Genomic DNA, 20,154 nt, shown 5'->3' on the forward strand with positions numbered 1-20,154 from the left:
ATGTTTTGTCTATTTTTTTGAACATTTTAATCAGAGTCCTTGTCTTTTACCTAACCCTGGATTACCCTATGGGCTGGCTTCTATTGTCTACTTTTCTCTTGGTTTTTGGTCCTAAAACTCATATTAAAAATTAACTATAAATTATTGTGTAAGAAATACTGATTGTATCTGTGATAGTATCCTTCTTGAAAGAAGATTCACTCCCATCTCTGCTGATAAAGATGAGAAGCAAGAAGCCTCTGAAAAACAGTTGTTTTTATCATTTCGGCCTCCTACCCCAAAATAGTTTTAGAATTCAGCAACATTTTGAGGAGAAAACTATCTGAGTCCCCCAACTCCCCACTATTTCCCTTACTCCTGAGATCCTGGCCCTTTAAGACTGCAGTTTTGTCTTTCCAGTCCTTGGAGACCCAAAGGCAGTATAACTGGTTTGACTGATTATATTGTTCCCCAACAATGGTCCTTGGCCTAGGCCAAGGCCAGCTGCTCAGTGATCTTTCCTTGTACCCAGAATGCCTCCAGGGAAAAAGCAGCTGGAAGAGGTCAGCTCATCTTTTTACAGTTCCTTCTCTGGAATCTTGGCCCTTCCAGTTTTATTGCTTCACTTAAACAGTTCTCTGATTGCTTTATAGAGATGTTTCTGGCTTTTCTATTTATTTTTAGAGGGAGCAATGGTCTGTGTCAATTTACTCCATCAAGTAAAGTGGAACTATATATAAGCCACTCTTAAAAGTACTGTAAAGGGATAAACTCATTTGCCAGTGATTATGCAAGAAAATAGAGGGTTTTCTAAAAGAGTTTCCTAGGTCCTCTCAGACACACTTTGGTAATCAGAACTCATTACTCTTCATAGGCTCTGACCCGAGGGTGAGCAAGCGTGAGAAGAGGATCCTGGTTTCTTCTGGCAATGAAGGCACATTTAATCAGAGATACTTGAATGAGCTCCCCCTTTGCCATATATTACAGATTCAGTTGAAAAATAAGAAGAATCTACTTTTACTTTTTATTTCTGTATATATATACATATATATATGCTGTATTTAACCTTTATATGTGTGATATATACACATTTATCATTCCTATTTTCCCTTATTAGAGTTGTGAATATTTTTATTTTTTCATTTATGATCTTTTTTTTTCTTTTTTAAGCAAAGAAGATTCTGAAATCTTGTTTTATAATAAATCTTTCTCTAACTATTGTTTTTAAAAGAATGTAGTCAGGTCTTCTCTAAGGACCATGCCAGCCTTTCTGGTTTATTCTTTAGGTAGATTCAAGACAGTATCAAAAGTATAGTAAAAATCGTCACGAACATGAAGAAACCTTCACAACACTCCTGTTCAGGGACAAGCATTGTGTACCAAGAACCTCTGCCAGTCTGGTGAAGTCTAGGTGAATAACATTTCTAAATGCATCAAAATAAAATATACAGAACTGCAAAGGAAGGTAACTTATAATGTTATAAAGTATTTTAAAAACAAGATACCACTAAGATATTTGCTTTTATTAACTCATTAAATAACAAAATCTAATGTCAGACCTAACATCTACCATGATTTTGAATTAGTAAGGAGTGTAAACAATATTTCAAGGTATCTATAAGTGCAATGTGATACAAAAATCTTAGTGATTCCAATTGGTAATAAAATCACAGGTACAGCTTCTACTACTGACTTTTTTTGTTGTTTTGTTTTGTTTTGTTTTGTTTTGTGGAGAGGGGTCTCCATTTATAGTTGAAGGAAATGCTAAATTTCTGCTAGAATTTAGTGAAGATAAAGATGTAATTTTTTTCCCATCCAAGTTCACAGACCCTCTGAATTCTAACCACAGGTCCTCAATAGTCCCCAGATTTGGAACTCCTGCTTTAAGCATTCCATCCTCTTCTATAAGACATGGATAGCCCCAAGGATACTGGAAGTTCTGAGCAAAGAATAAACAACTTCTGTACCAATCTGTCCCAGGCATGAAAGGTCCTGCTTGTTGGTAAGGTTGCTCTTACTAACTAGAACACTGGTATTTTGCTTACTGACATGCACATAGCTCTGCTCTGCAAAGGACCCTTGTACCATTTCTGAGAATTGTGGAGTTGGATTGGACTTGAAAGGTTATCCAGTACAATAAAAATGTCTGTTCCTAAAACTAGAGTTCTTATTATGTGCCAGGTCCTCTGCCATGTATGTTACTGCACCTGATTCTCATAGCAACACCATGAGGCAAATGTTATTATTCCCAGTTTACGCAGACTCATTTGTTCACTCACAAAAAAGTATACTAGACATTTATTGTATATCTCTTACTAAACTAGGTGTTTGCCTTAAACATAAGCATAGTTACTGTCTTCAGACTTTATAATACAGCTGGATGGGGCACCTGGGCGGGCTCAGTGGTTGAGCATCTGCTTTCAGCTCAGGTCGTGATACTGGGTCCTGGGATTGAGTCCCACACTGGGCTCCCCCACAGGGAGCCTGCTTCTCCCTCTGCCTGTGTCTCTGCCTCTCTCATGAATAAAGTCTTAAAAAAAAAAAAAGACAACAGGAAAGAAAGGCAGATATATGTTGTTCAGAAAAGAACAAACAAATGGCTGAGAATGAGATTCAAGGCGAACCTATCTGAAAAGATGGGGTTGTCAGAATCTAGGATGTCTCTGGGGAGGTAACATTTAGGCTAAAATCAGAAGTATAGAAGGAAACAGTCATGAAAAAAAGCAAGAGAAAGAGTATTCCAGGCCAGAAGAATAGCAGGAATAAAGGCTGTTAGGCACAGGAAAGTTTAGCATTTTAAAAATATGTATTTTTAAATTTCCTGATTTTTTATTATTTTTTTATTTTTAGTTTTTAAAGATTTATTTATTCATGAGATACACAGAGAGAGAGTGAGGTAGAGACATAGGCAGAGGGAGAAGCAGGCTCCATGCAGGGAGCCTGATGTGGGACTCGACCCCAGGACTCCAGGATCCCTCCCTGAGCGGAAGGCAGGCGCCAAACAGCTGAGCTACCCAGGGATCCCTATTTTTAAAAAAATTTTTAAGTAAACTCTGCATCCAGTGTGGGGCTCAAACTCACAACCCTGGGATCAAGAGTCACATGCTCTACCCACTGAGCCAGCCAGGTACCCTCCGTCTTAACCATTTTAAAGTGCATAATTCACTCATGTTGGCAATATCCATATTATTGTGCAACAGATCTCTAGAGCTTTTTCATATAAAACTGAAACCCCTTAGCTATTGAACAACTTCCCATTTTACCCTCTCCCAAAACCTGGGCAATGACAACTCCACTTTCTATTCCTATGACCTTGACTACTTCGGATACCCCATACAAGTGGAATCATATGGTATTTGTCTTTTTGTGACTGGCATTTCACTTAGCACAATATCGTCAAGGATTATCCCTGTTGTACCGTATGTATGTCAAGATCTAATTCTTTTTAAAGAATTTTAAAAAAAAGAAAGGTTGATTAGCATTCTACTATATGTATAGACTGCATTTTCGTTATACATTCATCCATCAGTGTTTTTTTGGGCTGCCCCATCTCTTAGCTATTGCGAATAGTACTGCTATGAACATGAGTGTGCAAATACCTCTTTGAGATACTGCTTTCAATTCTTTAGGATATATACCCAGAAATGGGACCTTGATTATAGGGTAATTATATCATTAATTTTTGAGGAACCCCTATTGTTTTCCATAGTGGCTGCCACATTTTATGTTCCCACCAATAGTGTGCAAGAGTTCTAAATTATCAACATCTTTGAAAACCCTTATAAGGGATCCAGCTTCCTAAGGCCTGCTACAGGGGTGCTTGCAACATATGCACATGAAGTGCAGTTCAGAGGTGATAGGAATCTGGAAGAGGGCAAGGCTCTGAAGAGCCAGGTCATGGGAGCAGGGCAGTGGGGGCAGAGGCAGGTGAAGGTGGGGAGGGAGAGGTCAATACATATGTCTAACCTCTAGCGGTAACCTGCTCAATGGTAATATTCCCTCCTGAAGGCAAAGGTCCAGAGTACTCAACTGCCTTCCTACGAAGGGGCTGGGGAGACTTGCAGAGGTACCCTTCAAGAGGAGAAACCCAGGGATCCCTGGGTGGTGCAGCGGTTTGGCGCCTGCCTTTGGCCCAGGGCGCAATCCTGGAGACCTGGGATCGAATCCCACGTCGGGCTCCGGGTGCATGGAGCCTGCTTCTCCCTCTGCCTCTCTCTCTCTCTCTCTGTGTGTGTGTGTGACTATCATAAATATATAAAAAAAAAAAAAAAGAGGAGAAACCCAAGACTCAATCAAGCAGCAAGTCAAAATGGAGACTGATTTAAATTGGTGACAGTCAGTCCCCATTTGGACTTGCTGAATTGGATTCTAGGCTTCACCAATAATTAAGGCTACTAGGTGTCTCTAATTAGAGTATACTCTGGCCAGCCGCCCTCTCCCCACCGTGGCAAAGCAGCCCAGATTCTTCCAGCCTGCCTTTAGGGGATATTCCTCATAGGGAAGGTAGGGCCCACAATTCAGCATGCACCTTGAACCCTAAGGAGCTTATACTGTTACCTGACCTCTCTGTACACTTGTCCTGTTCCAGGTACCTGGGTACCCTGAACTCTGTACCTCCACAGTAGGAACTCAGTCAGCCACCTATGGGCATCTCGGGCCCTCAAGGCCTGTGGAGCAAGGGGCAATCCTCAACACCTGCATTCCTTGAAATGTGGATGAAACCCACCCCACTCCCAAAATCGCTGTGAGGCAGAAGCTGAAATGAGCTACAGTTAGTTTCCATGTGGACTGGCTGTGAGATTGGGTCCCAGGTTTCTCTAAACAATCAAGGTTCCCAGGCGTCTCTTCTTGGAGTATACGATGGCCAGTGTGCCTAAATCAGATCCAGGCAGTCCAGATTCCTCTACCTCTGCCTTCAGGGGAATTAAGCACATTTGCTTAGGTTAAGGCACAGAATTAGGAAGATTCCAGGTACCCCTGAGAGCCCCATCTTGTCACCCAGCCTTGTCTGACATTGTCCTTTCCCAGATCCCTGATTCCCCTGACCTGTGCCGTCTGTGCATGCACAGTCCTCCCTCTGTCAGCAGGTCTTTGTCTGCCAGGGGAGCTCAGACTGGATGGCAACTCAAGGTGGAGGAGGCCCACAGCTCAAAAATCTTTATGAGGTGGCAGCTTTAAAGTGCTGACAATAAGTCCCCACTTGGACTGGCTGCCTGGTGAAGTCCCAGGCTTCTCCAGCAATCAAGGCTCCCAAGGGATCTCTTACTGGAGGATACCCTGGCCATTTATCTAGTCTTGATCTGGCAAAACCATCATGACTCCTCCAGTGGAATATAGACATTTGTATAGGTTAGGTTTTAGAATTAGGCAGATAACCCTGTATCCCCAAGAGCCTGCTCCTGTGAATCAGTCTCAGGGTGGGGGGAGCCCAGCCCCCTTAAAATAACTCTGAAGCGGCCACTGGGCATGGACCTGGACAGGCTGGTTCACAGAACAGACTCTGGGGACAGGCCTTTGCCTAATAGCTAGCCCTTCCTGCCAAATGTTCATATTCCCCCAAACTGGAGTATATTAGACTGCCCTGTCAGGTTGTGTCAGACTGTTGTCTGGTGCATTCGCCAATCAGAGACCCCAGGGGAAGTGTGGCTATGGTTAGAGCAAGGTCTTGAAGATCAAAGCATATACGTAATCACAAGCCCTGAGTTACCCAATGAGGAATTTCCTCTGATAGTAGAGCTCAAGGTCACCCAACTGACTTGCTAGGAAAGGGCCATTAAGAAGAGACACCTGGCAGCCCCGAAAGCTAGAAAAGCCCAGCCCAATCAGGCAGCAAGTATAATAAGGACTGAATGCTGCCTGTTTGCAGCTGCTAACTCAGAGTGATTTTTCAGAATGTAGGCTCTCTTCATTTAGGTAGCCAGGCAGTTGGTTGGGACCTGGACCTAGCTTCCCCAGTGTGGAGAATTCTAGCTGCCCAAGGCCTGCTGAAGGGGTATGTACTGCACATGTGGGTGCAGAGCATTTAAAGATGCCAGGGATCTTGACCAGAGTAAAAGCCTGGAAAGGTGAGATCATAGGATCAAGCTCTTGTGGAATAAGGTTTGGGCATAACTGCAAGCCTACACAAATATACATATTCCTCATGAAGGCAGAGGTGAATAGTGGACTATCTTGCCAGAGTGGGCTGGGCAGGTAGCTCACGTATCCTCCAATAAGAGATACCTGAAAGCCCTGGTTGCAAAAGAAGCCCAGGACTGGATCAAGAAGGAAGTCCAAATGGGGACTATTGCCAATTTGCAGATGCTGCCTCAGTGATTTCTGGGGGCTCCCTCCAAACTGGAAGCATGCAGGTGGCCAGGGGCCCCTAGTCCCCCAGGTCAGCCTTAGCCACCCACAGCCTGCTACAGCGGTGTGTACTGTGTATACATATGCTGAGGACTACATATGTTGTCAGCTTTCTGGAATGTAGCATGGGGCAAGAGGCTGACAAGTGTAGATGTGTAAAGAACAAAGAATGAGCTTAATTTTAAGTCTCAAGCTATACAAATACACATATTGCCCCTAAAGACAGAATTAGAGCATACTGCATTCCTTTTGTCAGTATGGGCTGGTGTCTGGCAGGTGTAACACTTGGGAATGTCCTAGTATGAGACATTTGGGAGTCCTGCTTGCTAGAGAAGCCAGAGCCTGATCAGGTATCAAGTGCAAATGGGGACTATCAGCAATCTGTTGCCTCAGTGTGATTACTGGGGGATGGACTCCTTCCTTCCTGAAGGCTATGCAGCTGGTTGGGTCTGGTCCTAGCTCTCTTTGACTCTAGGGCCCTACTGTCCAAAGCGTGCTGAATGTGTGCATAGGGCACATCCATATGCAGTGCTATTCAGGGAAGCCAGGAATCTGCAACAGGATGAGGGTCTGGAAACAGAGCACAGGAGCAAACTTTTAGAGGACAAGGTTGATGCCTAACTGAAAGTCCTACAAGCCCAATGAGGAATAACCTAAAGGTTATTCAAATGGCCTGCCATGGAGTGCCTAAGCAGTCTGGCCAGGATATCCTCCAGTAAGAGACACCTGGGATCCCAGGAGGCAGCCAGTCTAAATGGGGGCCTGTTTCCCATTTGTGGCTGCTCCCGAAGAAGGGTTTGGTGTGGGTGGGTTTCCTCCATGTAGAAGGCTATGTAGTAGTTGGACTTGACCAGAGATCCACAAGACAGGCTGACAGTGTGGGCAGCATGTCCATGGGCCAAGCAGGTCAGGGTAGCCAGAAACCTGGAATGGATCAAGTGCTGAAGAGGCCAGGTCACAGGACCAGGCTCCTTGAGGTACAAATATCAGCCTAATCACAAAGCCTCATCTACACATTGTGGGATGTCCCCCCTGATGGCAGAGCTGGAGTTTTTTCAACTGTCTCATGACAGAGAGGCATGAACAGGAAGAACAGGGTATCCTCCATTAAGAGACACCCGGGAGTCTAAGTTCTTAGAGAAGCCTGGGGTCCCCTCAAAAAGCAACTCCACAGGGAGTCTGCTTTACACTCATTTCAGCAGCTACCTCAGAGAGATTTTCAGTGTGTGGGCTCCTTTCCTTGCAGTAATGCAGATGGTTCTGGATGGGCCCTAGACCCACACCTCTTAAGGGTCACTGCTGCCTAATATACATGCTATGCATGTGTCAGAACCAAAGGTTGAGGTAGCCAGGAACCTAGAACAGGGTAAGGGTCCAAAAGACCAAGTTGTAGGAAAGGACTCTTGGGGTTATGAGGTATCTGCCTAATTCCAACCTAACCTACACAAATGTGCATACCACCATTGAAAGGCAGAGCTAGAGTAATCTGGACTGTCTTGTCAGGGCTGAATCTGATGGGTTATTGGGGGGGTACCCTCCAATAGAAGACACCTGAGAACGCTGACTGCCATAGAAGCCAGGGACTCTAGCAGACAGTCTATGCAGGGACTGACAGCCACCCTTTTCAGCAACTGCCTCCACATAATTTTCAGTGGATGAGTTCACTTCAGTGCAAGTGGTTGCAGATGGGCCCTAGCTCTATAGGCCTGTAGAGTTCCAGCTGCCATAGGGCAGCAAACAGGGTATGTATTTAGCATGCACAAGTTGCTTAAGTCAGGGAAGCCAGAAACCTGGGACAGACTAAGTGCCATGAAAGGACAGGACACAGGTTGGGCTAACAGGGGCACATGGCATCTGCCTATCACACAGTTTAACCTACACAAATGAGTATCATACTCCTAAATGTAAAACTGGAGGAATATAGTCACGGGATCGAGTTCCACATCAGGCTCCCTATATGGAGCCTGCTTCTCCCTCTGCCTGTGTCTCTGCCTCTCTCTCTGTGACTCTCATGAAAAAAATAAATAAAATCTGACTTCCTTGTCAAGACAAGATGGCCTGGGTAACCTCCAATAACAGATATCCAGGAGCCCTGCTTGCTGGAGGATCCTGGAATACCATCAGACAGTAAATATAAATGGGACTATTACCAGTTTAAAGATCCACTGCTAAAATATTTTGGGTGAGAGATTGCTTCACCCTGATGACATTCAGGTGGTTGAGATCTGGCCAAAGCTCCAAAGGCCTGGAGTAACCAGGCAGCCCAAGGCCAGCTGTCAGAGTATAGCACAAACTCAGGATAGGGAAAGACCTAAAACAAGGCAGTGTCTGGTGAGCAAGGTTGAAGAATGAAGAAGGCTATTTGGAGATACTGACATTTGCTCTATCCCAGGCTATAATTTCAAAAAATGTAAACATTCCCCTTGAAGATAAAGCAGGAAAACTCTAAACTCTATGTCAGGGCTGTGTCTGGTGAGGTGACCTGGGTATCCTCCAAAAGGACACATCAAAGAGCACAGATTACCAAAGACGCAGGAAACCTAATCATGCAGTCAGTCCAAACATGAACCAAATGTTTCAAGTTTAAAGTGGATACCTTAAAAAAAAAAAAAGAAAGTGGATACTTCATAATGCTCTCCTTGTGACCTCTCCAATTATACTGACTTGGCCATGAGCACTGTAAAACAGACCCAAGCCATTCCCTATACTGGCCCTATTATCAGCTACAGAAATTGACAGGTGATGTGGAAGAGTTAGAAATTCAAGAAAAACCTGCTCTGAAAGTATTCAAAAATATTACTGTCATACAGGAGCCAGGAATTGTGGTATTAGAATGGTTAGCAAACCCTTCCAACGATATGTACGCAGATACAGTAACAACCATGATACTGGAAGTTCAGTCCAACCCGAAAATCAGGAAAGGTGCAGTACAGAAGGTTTCTAAAAAATTAGAAATGCACGTCTATAGCAAGAGGCTGGAGATCATGCTCCAGGACATATTTGGAGAAGACTGTGTAAGCGTAAAAGATGGTTCTGTTCTCAGCGTCACAGTGGACTGGAAAACTGCTAATATAAACTTGGATACCCGGACTGTAGAGTGTGAAGAAGGAAGCGAGGACGATGAGTCCCTCTGAGAGATGGTGGAGCTGGCCGCGCAGACTGTACGAGGCCCTCACACCGGTCCACTGACACCTCGAGGTCTCTGTACGTGTTAAAGCTTTTTTTAATGCTCGACTCTGCTTCTGTTACTTAAAATAAAATACGTTAGTTGCTCTGGCGTTAAAAAAAAAAAAAAAAAAGTGTGGGATCCTACCATCTTGGGAGGCTGAGCACATGGTTCTCTTCACTAAGATGCTCAAAGGCCAGCAAAGTTACAGCCGCAGTCCCTGGGATGACAAAGCACACACTGGGCCCTCACCAGGCACCCAGTTATAGGGAAAGTGCCTGCAGAGGCCAGAGACTGGTGCCTGCTTTCAGATGTGTGGAAAATCTGCCTAATTTCAAGCACAAACATTCAAAATATGAAAATTCCCACTGAAGGCAGAGCTAGAAAAATCTGGACTTCCAAGCAAGGGCAGGTATGACTAAGTCACAAAGAATAACCTCCAACAGAGACACCTAAAAGCCTTGACTGTTGGAAGAGCCCAGGAAACCAATCAAGTAGTTGGTCTAAATGGGGACTTAAAAGTTCCCAATAACAAAAGGAGGCTCAGAAATATCTTTCACGGTGTAAGCTCTTCACACTCTGAGTCCATTCAATCACCAGGGATCATCCAGAACTTTAGGGCCTGGGATGTTCCCTGAAGACCAAGACTTGCTAACAGGCTGCAGACTGCCCATGCATAGAAGGTGAAAGCTAAGAGGAGAAAAATGACAAGACAGGTTTGGCTCGGGAAAGGGGGATATCTGGGGCCCTTGGCATCTGCCTCATTCCAAGCCTTATCCTCTATCAATGCTCAGACTTCCCCAGAAGGCAGAGCTGGTGAAAAGTGGCCTGCCCGGCTGGGCTGGGGCTAGAGCCTAGACCCAAGGCCCAACTAAGCAGTGGTGCTACCTTCCATTAAGACACAAGAGGCACTACTGAGTGGTGGAGAAGCCTGTAACCCCATCAGGCAGCCAGTCTGACTTGGGACTGGCTGCCTCCGGTACGTAGCTACTGCCTCAACGGCCTTTTGGAACCTGGGATCCCTGCACCCACAAGGATCAGCAGGTGATAGTACATAAGCAAGAAATCCATAGGCCTAGAGGACCCATTGTGCATATACACCAGCTGCTCAAGTCAGGGCAGTCAGAGGTCAGGAGGAGGGCAAGTGTTGGGAGAAGCCGCCGGGAAACACACTGTTCTGGCTACAAGGCATGTGGATAAATCCCAAATGCCAACTCCTCCAGTATGCACAATCGCTCTTAAGGGAAAGCTGGAGGGCATCTGGATGGCCAGACCGCCACTTGGGGCCGTGATTGATAAGACACACCAGGAGACCTCATTACTGGTTAAGCCGGGGGCCCACTGGCAGCAGGTCCACAGTGGGATGGAAAACAGTGCCCTGAAAAAGGTTTGTTGGGGGCTGGTGGACTCCTACAGGACTGGAAGCAGGGAAACTACTTGGAGACCAACCAGAACTCCCCAAGCCCGGAGGGTCCCAGGGTGGGCTACTGCACCTGAGACACTGCAGAAGGTCAGGGGAGTGGGGGGAAGGGACCGCGATCAAGGCCAGGTCATTGATGGAGGCTCTGAGGGGCTGGGAGGAATGTGTGTCTCATGCTCATGGAAAGCAGCAACCTTTCCAAATGTAGAAATTCCTTTTGGGGGCAGACATGGAGGAGTTTGAACTTCACCACCAGGGCAGGGGCTATTTATAAAAGCCCCAATAGGAAACATTCAAATACCCATTACAGAACGCAAAAATGAATGTGGTAGGTCACACAACCAATACTACACCACACGATAAAGAAACAACGTACACACTATGGATGAAACAAAGATCATGCAAATGAAAGAAAAAAAACACTCAAAGAATACATTCTGTAAGATTATATTTATATAAAAAACAAAAATGGGCAAAACTAAGCTGTACTGACAATTTGGATAGAAGTTATCCTTAAGAGGAGGATGAGTTACTGGAAGGAGCTAAGAGGTAGGCTTTCTGGGGTGCTATAAATGTTCTGTGTTTGATCCTGTTCAATGGGTGTTTTCAACTCAGGAAAGTTCATCGAGCTACACACTTATGACATGTGCATTTTTCATTTAAAAGAAAACAATTTTGAAAGGACTCACCTCTCCTCCCTCCCTAACCTTTTGTACATCCTACCTTCCGGAGTCAAGATGCTTTTGACCTTCTGCAGGAAAGGCTGGTCCACAAAAGCTGGTGGTGGACAACTCACACCAGTGTTAGGTCCTTACTGTCTACATCAAACATGATGAAACTGTAGCAGGACTGTGCTGGGAAAGAGAAGCAAACAAGTCTTTGTCTACCACCATTTACATTCCTACTCCCCATATTCCCTGTGACCTGTGGTGGCCACAGGTGGCTAAGTCAGAAGGATGACATGGAGACTGTCGTTTGCCTGTAAGGGCACTAAGTGTGCTGTCTAGGAAAGTCGTGGTCAATCAGGGTTCTGCTGTGAGCGCCTCACATGAAAGACAGGGCCTTTATCTGATCTTTTCCTCCCCGTTTAAAAGCACCTTCCAGGGGCAGCCCAGGTGGCTCAGCGGTTTAGCACCGCCTTCGGCCCAGGGCCTGATCCTGGAGAACTGGGATCGAGTCCCACGTCAGGCTCCCTGCATGTAGCCTGCTTCTCCCTCTGCCTGTCTCTGCCTCTCTCTTTCTCTCTCTGTGTGTATCTCTCATAAATAAATAAATGAAATCTCAAAAAAAAAATTAATTGAAAAAATAAATAAAAGCACCTACCAAAGGAACACACATTCATGGGGTCCATGCTAGCATGATTACTACTTGGTTAACAGTCCATCTATACCAGTAATTTTCAATCCAGGCAGAACATTAGTCACCTGGGAATATTCAAAATACTTTGAGAATCTGGGCTCCATTCCTGACCACCTGAGTCAAAAACCCTGGCGTGGGAGGAACAGGTCAGAGAGGAGATAAGATGCCTCTGGTATTTTCCTTAAACTCCCAAGTAATTCCCAAATCAGGCAAAGTTGAGAACTACTGCTAAGGCAGCAAAGGAGCTGCCCAAGCCTTTAAGGGCTGACTTTGCAAATGGCTGTGGGAGAAAATGTTCTCAAATTAGTTAGTGTATCTTTGCTAGTCCTCAAACAATAGCTGGCTCAAGAAAGATTCTGCTAAATGAGAAAGAACTGATGATGCATTGGATGTGCTCTTTGCTATAATGAAAAGTTTTTACAAGGCTTAAGCCTACAAAGTTACTGACTCTTAGCAAACTTTGAGACTATGATACCAATTATTCAAGAATTCATAAATACTGACTTAGGACTACTGCATGCCCATAACAGGGCATAGCACAGATCTTGTTTGGGTTTCTTAACAGAGCAGAACATGTCAGCTTATCAAAGTCCAAGAACAACCACTGCCCACATTTGTAGGAGTCCTCCAATGATCTGGAAGGTGGTTGTTAGAGGTGACTGCCAGACTATTCAAAACTCATCAACCGGCTGTCAATACAGCAACATGTCACCCACTAACAGCCTGCCATGAGCCTAGGGCAGTTTTCAATGTTTCACATGTACTAGCTGTGTTGGGCCTGGGCCCCCACACTGGCCCCAGCCTCAGAGGTAATCTCTGAAGCTCTGATATCCTTAAATTCAGTTTGCAATTAAAATCTCTGCACCAACTGTCCACCCCAGCACCAAGGTACTCACCCCAGGCATCCTTTTTTGCCACACCTTTTTTGGGAGATGCCCTAATCCAGTAAGAACCAGAGTATCAGCAAAGGAATGGGCAGACCAGGAGGGGTGGGTGGCCTGAGCTCGCCAGGTCCACTAAAGACTGAACCAACCTGACTGACTTCTCCCTGAGGGGCTCAGGCTCCGGGAAGCACCATCCTCAGCCTCCATATCAAGTGGCAAAAGGATCACAGAGCTCTTGCAGAATGTTAATATGCCTTTGTCATAAATCAGTGATACGAATTATTAGAGCAAAATGGAATCTCAATTCCAGCAGCAGCACGGCCATCAGCATCCCCACGGAGTAGCATCTGCCTCAGGGTTCCTGAACCTCAGCACTACTGACATTTGGGGCCAGATAATTCTTTGTCATGGGTGGCTGTCCTGTGCACTGTAGGGTGTTTAACAGGATATTTGGTCTCTACTCACTGTCAGAATTACCATCACCCTGCAATTACAAGCACCAAAAACACGTCTGCAGACACTGCCTGATGCTCCTCAGCTTTACAACCACTGATCTACATGAACGCTGTTTTGCTCTATCTCTGGCTTCACCTCCAGCTGAAAGACTGAAAAAAAAAACACTCCCAACACACACCCCAACTTTTCTTCCTCTTTTCCTCACCGACTACAGACCTTAGGTTTCTTGGGAGGATGAGGAAGTGACAAGAACCCAGAGTCAGAAAAGAATCAGGTGCTAACTGATCTGTTAGCACCACAAGGGCAGAAACGGACTGTTTGGTGCTGTAGCCCAACCCCTAGCACAGTGCTGAGCACATGGTCGGCACCCTGTATTCACTGAATCAATACATCAACCAAGGAATGAACAAATCTACAGGTCTAAGACTGGGACAATGCTAATGCTGCCGTCTTAGAGATGAATTCTAGAGGCCCTTACAGGCCTGACAACCTTGGATTAATCTTCCCTCAGCACCCCTCCAAAGTCTCCAATAGCAGTACCTTCTCTTCCCTCCAGGCTGGTAATATAGTCCAGGCCATCTGCAATATGGACCTTCATCCGCTCGCTCTGGGAGAAGCCAAACCACTGAGTGGCCACGTCCAACATGGAGGGGTCGATCTCCACAGCATCAATGCAGGACTTCGGGAAATGATCGTGGACAAAAAGGGGGAGGCTGCCCCCACCCAGGCCTACCACCAACATTGCCAGGGGTGTCTCTGCAATAAAAGAATAAAGTATCATTTGACAATCTGCTCGCTGACAGTTTTATACCATCCTTGGGGACGGGAAAGGAGGAAGTTGGATTACTGGCTCTGCCCAGGGGACACACCGTTTAGAGGCCTAGCCTCTCTGTCTCATCCCAGAAATGTAGAAGCCAATCTGACATCTGAAAACTCACCCCTGGTTACACAATCCTTTCTTTACTAGATCCAGAAGCTGAACCAGTGTGTTACTATTACACACCTTTAATGATCCCCAAGCACTCAGCTGACATCGTATCACCATCCCTAACATAAGCATTATTAGATTCCCCATAGTAACTGGGAGGGATGATAGCCAACATCTCTCTCAAGATCACAAGGCAGTGGAGATGCAATGCCCTCTGCCCAGCTTTCAATTCAAAGGCCACAACTGCCCTCTCAGACACATAGCCTAGCGACAGCAATCCATGTGAGTGAGTTCCAGAAATCACAGAAAACAAAGGCCCAAATCCTAGCTGTAAGTAGAGAAACCTCAGCTACCACAGGAGGATAGAAGTCAAGAAACAAGAATCACCCAAAAGAGACACTAAATATAGGATTAATATCTGAGGGTTAAACCTAAGAACTGAGACTTTAGGGACATACATCAGCACCTATACAGGCCAAAAATACAGGGTGTTTCAGTAAGACACACTCAGGACTTCAGGTGAACAGCTACAAGCTTAGAAAAATGAGTACTTTTTTACTACTGTAGTTGGAGCCAAACCTGTTATTAGTAATAAGGCTAAGACTGTACTGCCCACAATATAGGTTTTTTTATTTAAGTAGAAATTCAAGTAAGAATTGCATCTGGTGCTCAAATTATAACACATGACTGAAAAGCCAGAAATTCTTCTAAAATGCAAAGGCATTTTTGGAGTCATGATTTTTAAAGGTTAATCTGGTTTCATGGGTAGACTCATAAGCAGACACTCATCAAACTGAACAACTTAAAATCTGTGTACTTTGTGTCTCATTGAATATATTTTATACCTTAATATTTTAAATAAATTAATAAACAAAAAATTTAGACATCCACACATGCAGCCTTTTCAAGATCACAATTAGAGTTGAGGGAAAAGTTACTGAATGTTTATTAAATTAACTTGGGAGATGGCTGGGAATAAGAAAGCTTTGCTGTATGAGCATTTGTTGGTCTCTAATCGCTGTGCTCAGAGCACAAGCCAGCTGACAGGGCATCCATCTGCAATCTTACAGGCCCCTCCTGTGGAGGGCAGGGGCACTTCCCTCACCTAAGAGCAGCTCCGGGTTTCTCAGCAGGGCAAGGCCAGCAATCATTGCTTTGTGGTGTTCACAGCACAGGTAACTCTTGTCAATGGACTGCCCTGGGGCTGCTGAGAGGTCCTCGGGAGTGTTAGCAGGCCGCTGCTTTTTCCTGTCCTTTTTCCGTTTCTTCTGGGCTAAAGAAGAGATAGAGATGATGAGCTCCTATGCTTAGCACTGTAGTCTGTGGAAATCAAACCATAAAAGCATCACTGTGCTGAACAAGCTTGATCCGACTTGAGAACTCAACTGGAAATATACACAAAAATTGTGACGTGGCTGACACGTTAATATTTTGACATCTGCCTGTGGTGGCTGGTTTTTTTTTTGCCACAGAAATTGGCAAGCAGTACATATAGGGTCTTTTTTGCCCTCTAACAACATGGTCTCTAAACATTCAACATATACCACAGGATACCAAAGACTCACAAGACGAAAAGTGGCAAAAACTAACATTGGCAACACTAAACTGAAGAGTTCGAGCCCCATTGCACTGAGAAACAGAAGGCCCTCACAGAAGAAGTTTATTTCCAAACCCTTTTAGAGAAGAACTTAAAAGTCACTCCCTCCTTCTTGCGAATTACTAAACTTGGACTTCCAGTTTAAATCTAATAACAATCTTGTAATTGCCATGTCAGGCAGATACTAACAGAAGGCCGGCCACACCAGTTCCGTGAACGGGCTCCCGTCTCCGGACAGCCACAGGCACTATCTGCCCTACAGGGGTGGACAGGGACAGAATCACCCACCACGGCTCCAGGACGCCATCTCCGCCTGGACTCCCCCAAAGGATCCCTCTTCCAGGGAGATCAGGAACGCGAGGAGGGGCTGGCGGCAGGAGGTCTGTTCTCCGAAGCCTTGAAGCGACATTTCTAACTTCCTTTGACCGAGCGGTGCGGGGAACCCGGGCCCCACCACGCACCCGGCGCGGACGCCCCGCTCGGTGCCCGGGGTCCGAGCACACCCAGGACGCCAGGCCGCGCTCACCTTCTCCCGGGGCTTGATGTACTTGTGCAGCAGCCCGCACAGCTCCAGGTAGCTTCCATACCACTCGAAAGCCTTCTTCCCTCGCTGCTGGAAGAACTTGTCCCAGTAGTCAACGGAGCCGAAGTCCTTCGAGCTTCTGGGTAGGAGGTTCATGCTGCCGGCGTCCGACTGGCCCACTCGCCCCAGGAGGGACCATGGGGCGGGCCCCCAACGCGCGCCGGCGGCGACCCTGCGGCGGGAGTCGTTCCGCACAAACACCCTCACTGACGTCTCCCCCGCTCCAAGCCCAGAGGGATGACGCTTCCGCGCCGCGCCCACACGCCAGACGCCGAGCGGACCCCACGGCGACCCTCCTCCCGGCCCCAGGCCGCGGCCCCACGTGCGCGGCCCTCACGCTGCCTCAGAGCGGGGACGCGGGACCCGCAACCACTTCCGGGGGCGCGGCCGCGCGATTGGCCGGACACGCAGCCCCGCCCCGCGCCGAGGCTCTGGCACCTCATTGGCCGGGACGCGCTCGCCACGCGCCTGCGGGGTCCACGCGGGCGCCGAGCGTGCCCCTGCGCGCCGCAGGAGGGGGCGGGGCCTCGGGCCCAAGTCTGGGCGGAAGGGGCCGCGCTTCCGGGGCCGCCCCGTCGGCTGTGAGCGCCGCGCGGGTCCTCCTCCCCGGGTGTGGGGCTTCCCCGCGCGGCCCTCCCGGCCGGGTGGCCCGTTCCGCTCCGAGCGGACCTCGCGGCCGCTTCTGACGCCGAGCGCGGCCGGCTGCGGACGCTGGCGGAGGAGGCTCCCGGAGACGAACACCGGCGGAAGGGCGCGAGGCGAGGAGTGAGGCGAGCACGCCCAGCGGCAGCCCGCCCTCCTCGCCGCGTTGTCCTCTGCGTCTCCCGCGCCCCGTCCCCTCCCGTACCGCTTGGATGCTTGAGGTTTGTTTGGGAGGAGGCTGGCCTGTCGGCCCCCAGGCAGGATTCCCCTGTACTGTAGCGACGTGACGCTGCCGCCAGGAAAGCAGCTGCATGCTCAGAAGCTGCTCCTCACCTCGGCCCCAGGACAGCAGGCTCCGTCAAGCTCCTTTTGAGCATCAGCCTCCCTGACGTCACGCTGGCGCCATCGAACGTGGTTGCGACTGCTGCCTTGAGGCGCTTAACGAGCAAACTGCCCTCTCGGCTTACCTGATACCGTGAGGAAGGTCCTGAGAAGCGCGCAAGGGCCAGGTACTGGGGCGCTGGGAATAGCGGGAGGGAGCACGCAGGGAGCAGGCAGGCGGGCGTGCGCGGGGCATCGCCCTGTAGTCCGGGGGTGAGAGACCCACCCGCGCAGGTGGCCACGTAGCCCGGTGGTCCGTAGTGGACTTGATGTGGTTTACGAGAGTAGTGCGCGATCTTAGCCGTGATTCAGGATCACCTGGAAGACCTGTTAAAACAGGCTGCTGAATCCCGCTTCCAGGGTTTCTGACGGATCGGGTTTATGCTGCGGTCCAAGGATTTGCATTTCTAGGAAGTTTCCTAGCGATACCCGTGGTTGGTTCAGGACCACACGTTGAAACTATTTCAAAACATAAGTAAAGAGAAGAGCCAACAAACTTAGTTCCCGTCCCACAACGTCCACGGGTTACTCTAAAAGCCCTCAGCAAGTGACATCAAAGAAAATCGATCTTCACGTGATTTCCTTCCAGGAAGGGAACCGGAAGGAGCCCCCGAGCCCCTGAGCTGGCGTCACTTACTACATCATGTAGAGTTCCTAATGAGTAAGATGTGGGTTCTTTCAGAAACACTTAATGACAGCTGAGGACATTGTTTTTCCTTGAAGCGCTTCACAATACCAATGAAAAAAATCAGAGAGCAACCGAAACCACAGCCTCTGCCCTCTCCCTGAGGACTCAAGTCCTCAAACATTTACATTACCTACTAGGAACCAGTCTTCGTGATGAAGCTATGGATGCAGGGGTAAGCAAGGTGGTCACATGGTAGACACTCAACCAACAATGTCAAAAAATAATCTGTATGAAGGTCGTGATGAATGCTGTGAAGAACGAGTATAAGATTCTGGAACAGCAGATACCTTCCAGACCTCCTCTAGAGGTGACCACTTCTATGGCTCTTCTGAAAAAGGGACAATTTTCTGTAATCTGTCAGGTTGGGTAAATACTGCTCACCTGAAGTTGGTCTAGTAGTATCAGGCTGACATAGTTAAGAACCCAGTATTTCACCCTCTGAAGGTCCCTTCAAGAACCTTTGGTTCCTGCTTTCCCCTCTGTCTCTCTAGTCCTTTCTGTTCATGGCTCTATATTGGGAATAATAGTAAGAAGTGGTTTCTGTCACAGCCCAGGCACCAGCCCCTTATCTAATGCCCTAAAAATACAACTATTTTTTGCACTGTTTCAGACCAAGAGGATAAGTCACTTACCCATCCTCACCTGTGACTGCTGCCCTGTTAGAGCCAAAAAAACAGGTCCAAGTCAGAGCACTTGAAAAGTCACTACAGCTTTGCTAAAGTGTATGAGTGACTCTTGCAGAAATACTACACATTGAGCATTAGACTCTGTCTTTTATAATACTTACATTTGAAATGTAGTTCTCTCAACGCTTGTCAATAAGACATAATAGCTGTGCATCCTTGTATAGTTAAAACCAGTTACATATTAAGGTGGTCCTTGTTTGGGGATCTCTGGGTGGCTCAGCGGTTTAGCGCTTGCCTTAGGGCCAGGTCGTGATCCTGAAGTGTGGAGATCGGTCCCGCATTGGGCTCCCTGCATGGGGCGTGCTTCTCCCTGTGCTTGTGTCTGCCTCTCTCTGGGTCTCTCAAGAATAAAAAAATAAAATCTTAAAAAAAAAAAAGATGGTCTGTGTTTTATCAGGAATTCCGGGGTGGTTACCAGTGTGCTTTAAAATGCACAGTGCGGGGATCCCTGGGTGGTGCAGCGGTTTGGCGCCTGCCTTTGGCCCAGGGCGCGATCCTGGAGACCCGGGATCGAATCCCACATCGGGCTCCCGGTGCATGGAGCCTGCTTCTCCCTCTGCCTGTGTCTCTGCCTCTCTCTCTCTCTCTCTGTGACTATCATTAAATAAATAAAAAATTTAAAAAAAATAAAAAATAAAAAATAAAATGCACAGTGCATGTAGGTGAGATCATTCAGTGTCATACCCTAAAAATATAAATCCAGACCTCTCTCAGTATATAATCTGCAATTAGTAGTCTTACTTAATTTAAGCATGGGGTTTCTAGCAATGATATTCAACTAATTGTTGCTGAAATCTTTGCAAAAGGAGGCATAGATAATAAAAGCATTTCTGAAAATGTGGGAGACAGAGAATAGCATAGAGTACGTGATAGAGAGGAGAACATTCCCCCTGAGACGGGTATGTCCTAATTCCCAGAACATGTCAATAAATTAGCCTATGCTGAGAGGGAAATTACGTTTCCTAAGCATCTGACGTTAAAATAGGGAGACTAATCTAGATTATCCAGATGGGCCCAATGTAATCACAAGGTCCTTAAAA

The 20,154-nt window shown here is 47.0% G+C and overlaps 1 protein-coding gene and 1 long non-coding RNA gene across 2 annotated transcripts; one reads left to right on the top strand and one right to left on the bottom strand.

Moving 5' to 3' along the window:
• Window positions 1–15,459: 15,459 nt before the first annotated feature.
• Window positions 15,460–16,959, bottom strand: LOC140594991 (eEF1A lysine and N-terminal methyltransferase-like). The gene is made up of 2 exons (XM_072733018.1): window positions 16,423–16,959; window positions 15,460–15,810 (listed from the first exon to the last, which is right to left on the bottom strand). The coding sequence occupies exons 1-2, from the start codon at window positions 16,811–16,813 to the stop codon at window positions 15,602–15,604; spliced, it is 600 nt and encodes a 199-aa protein (XP_072589119.1). The 5' UTR covers window positions 16,814–16,959; the 3' UTR covers window positions 15,460–15,601.
• A 298-nt stretch (window positions 16,960–17,257) lies between these two features.
• On the top strand, window positions 17,258–19,491 carry LOC140594992 (uncharacterized). The gene is made up of 2 exons (XR_011996342.1): window positions 17,258–17,868; window positions 18,330–19,491. It is a non-coding gene; the product is annotated as an uncharacterized lncRNA (long non-coding RNA).
• The last annotated feature ends 663 nt before the right edge of the window (window positions 19,492–20,154 follow it).

The sequence above is a fragment of the Vulpes vulpes genome, chromosome 13, assembly GCF_048418805.1.
Source record: "Vulpes vulpes isolate BD-2025 chromosome 13, VulVul3, whole genome shotgun sequence".
NCBI classification, from domain to species: domain Eukaryota; kingdom Metazoa; phylum Chordata; class Mammalia; order Carnivora; family Canidae; genus Vulpes; species Vulpes vulpes.

Coding starts and splice junctions, on each gene's coding strand:
- LOC140594991 (XM_072733018.1), bottom strand. CDS start 16,813: ATGAACCTCCTACCCAGAAGCTCGAAGGACTTCGGCTCCGTTGACTAC. Junction 15,811..16,422: donor GATGGCGTCCTGGAGCCGTG/GTGGGTGATTCT, acceptor TCTCTTCTTTAG/CCCAGAAGAAACGGAAAAAG.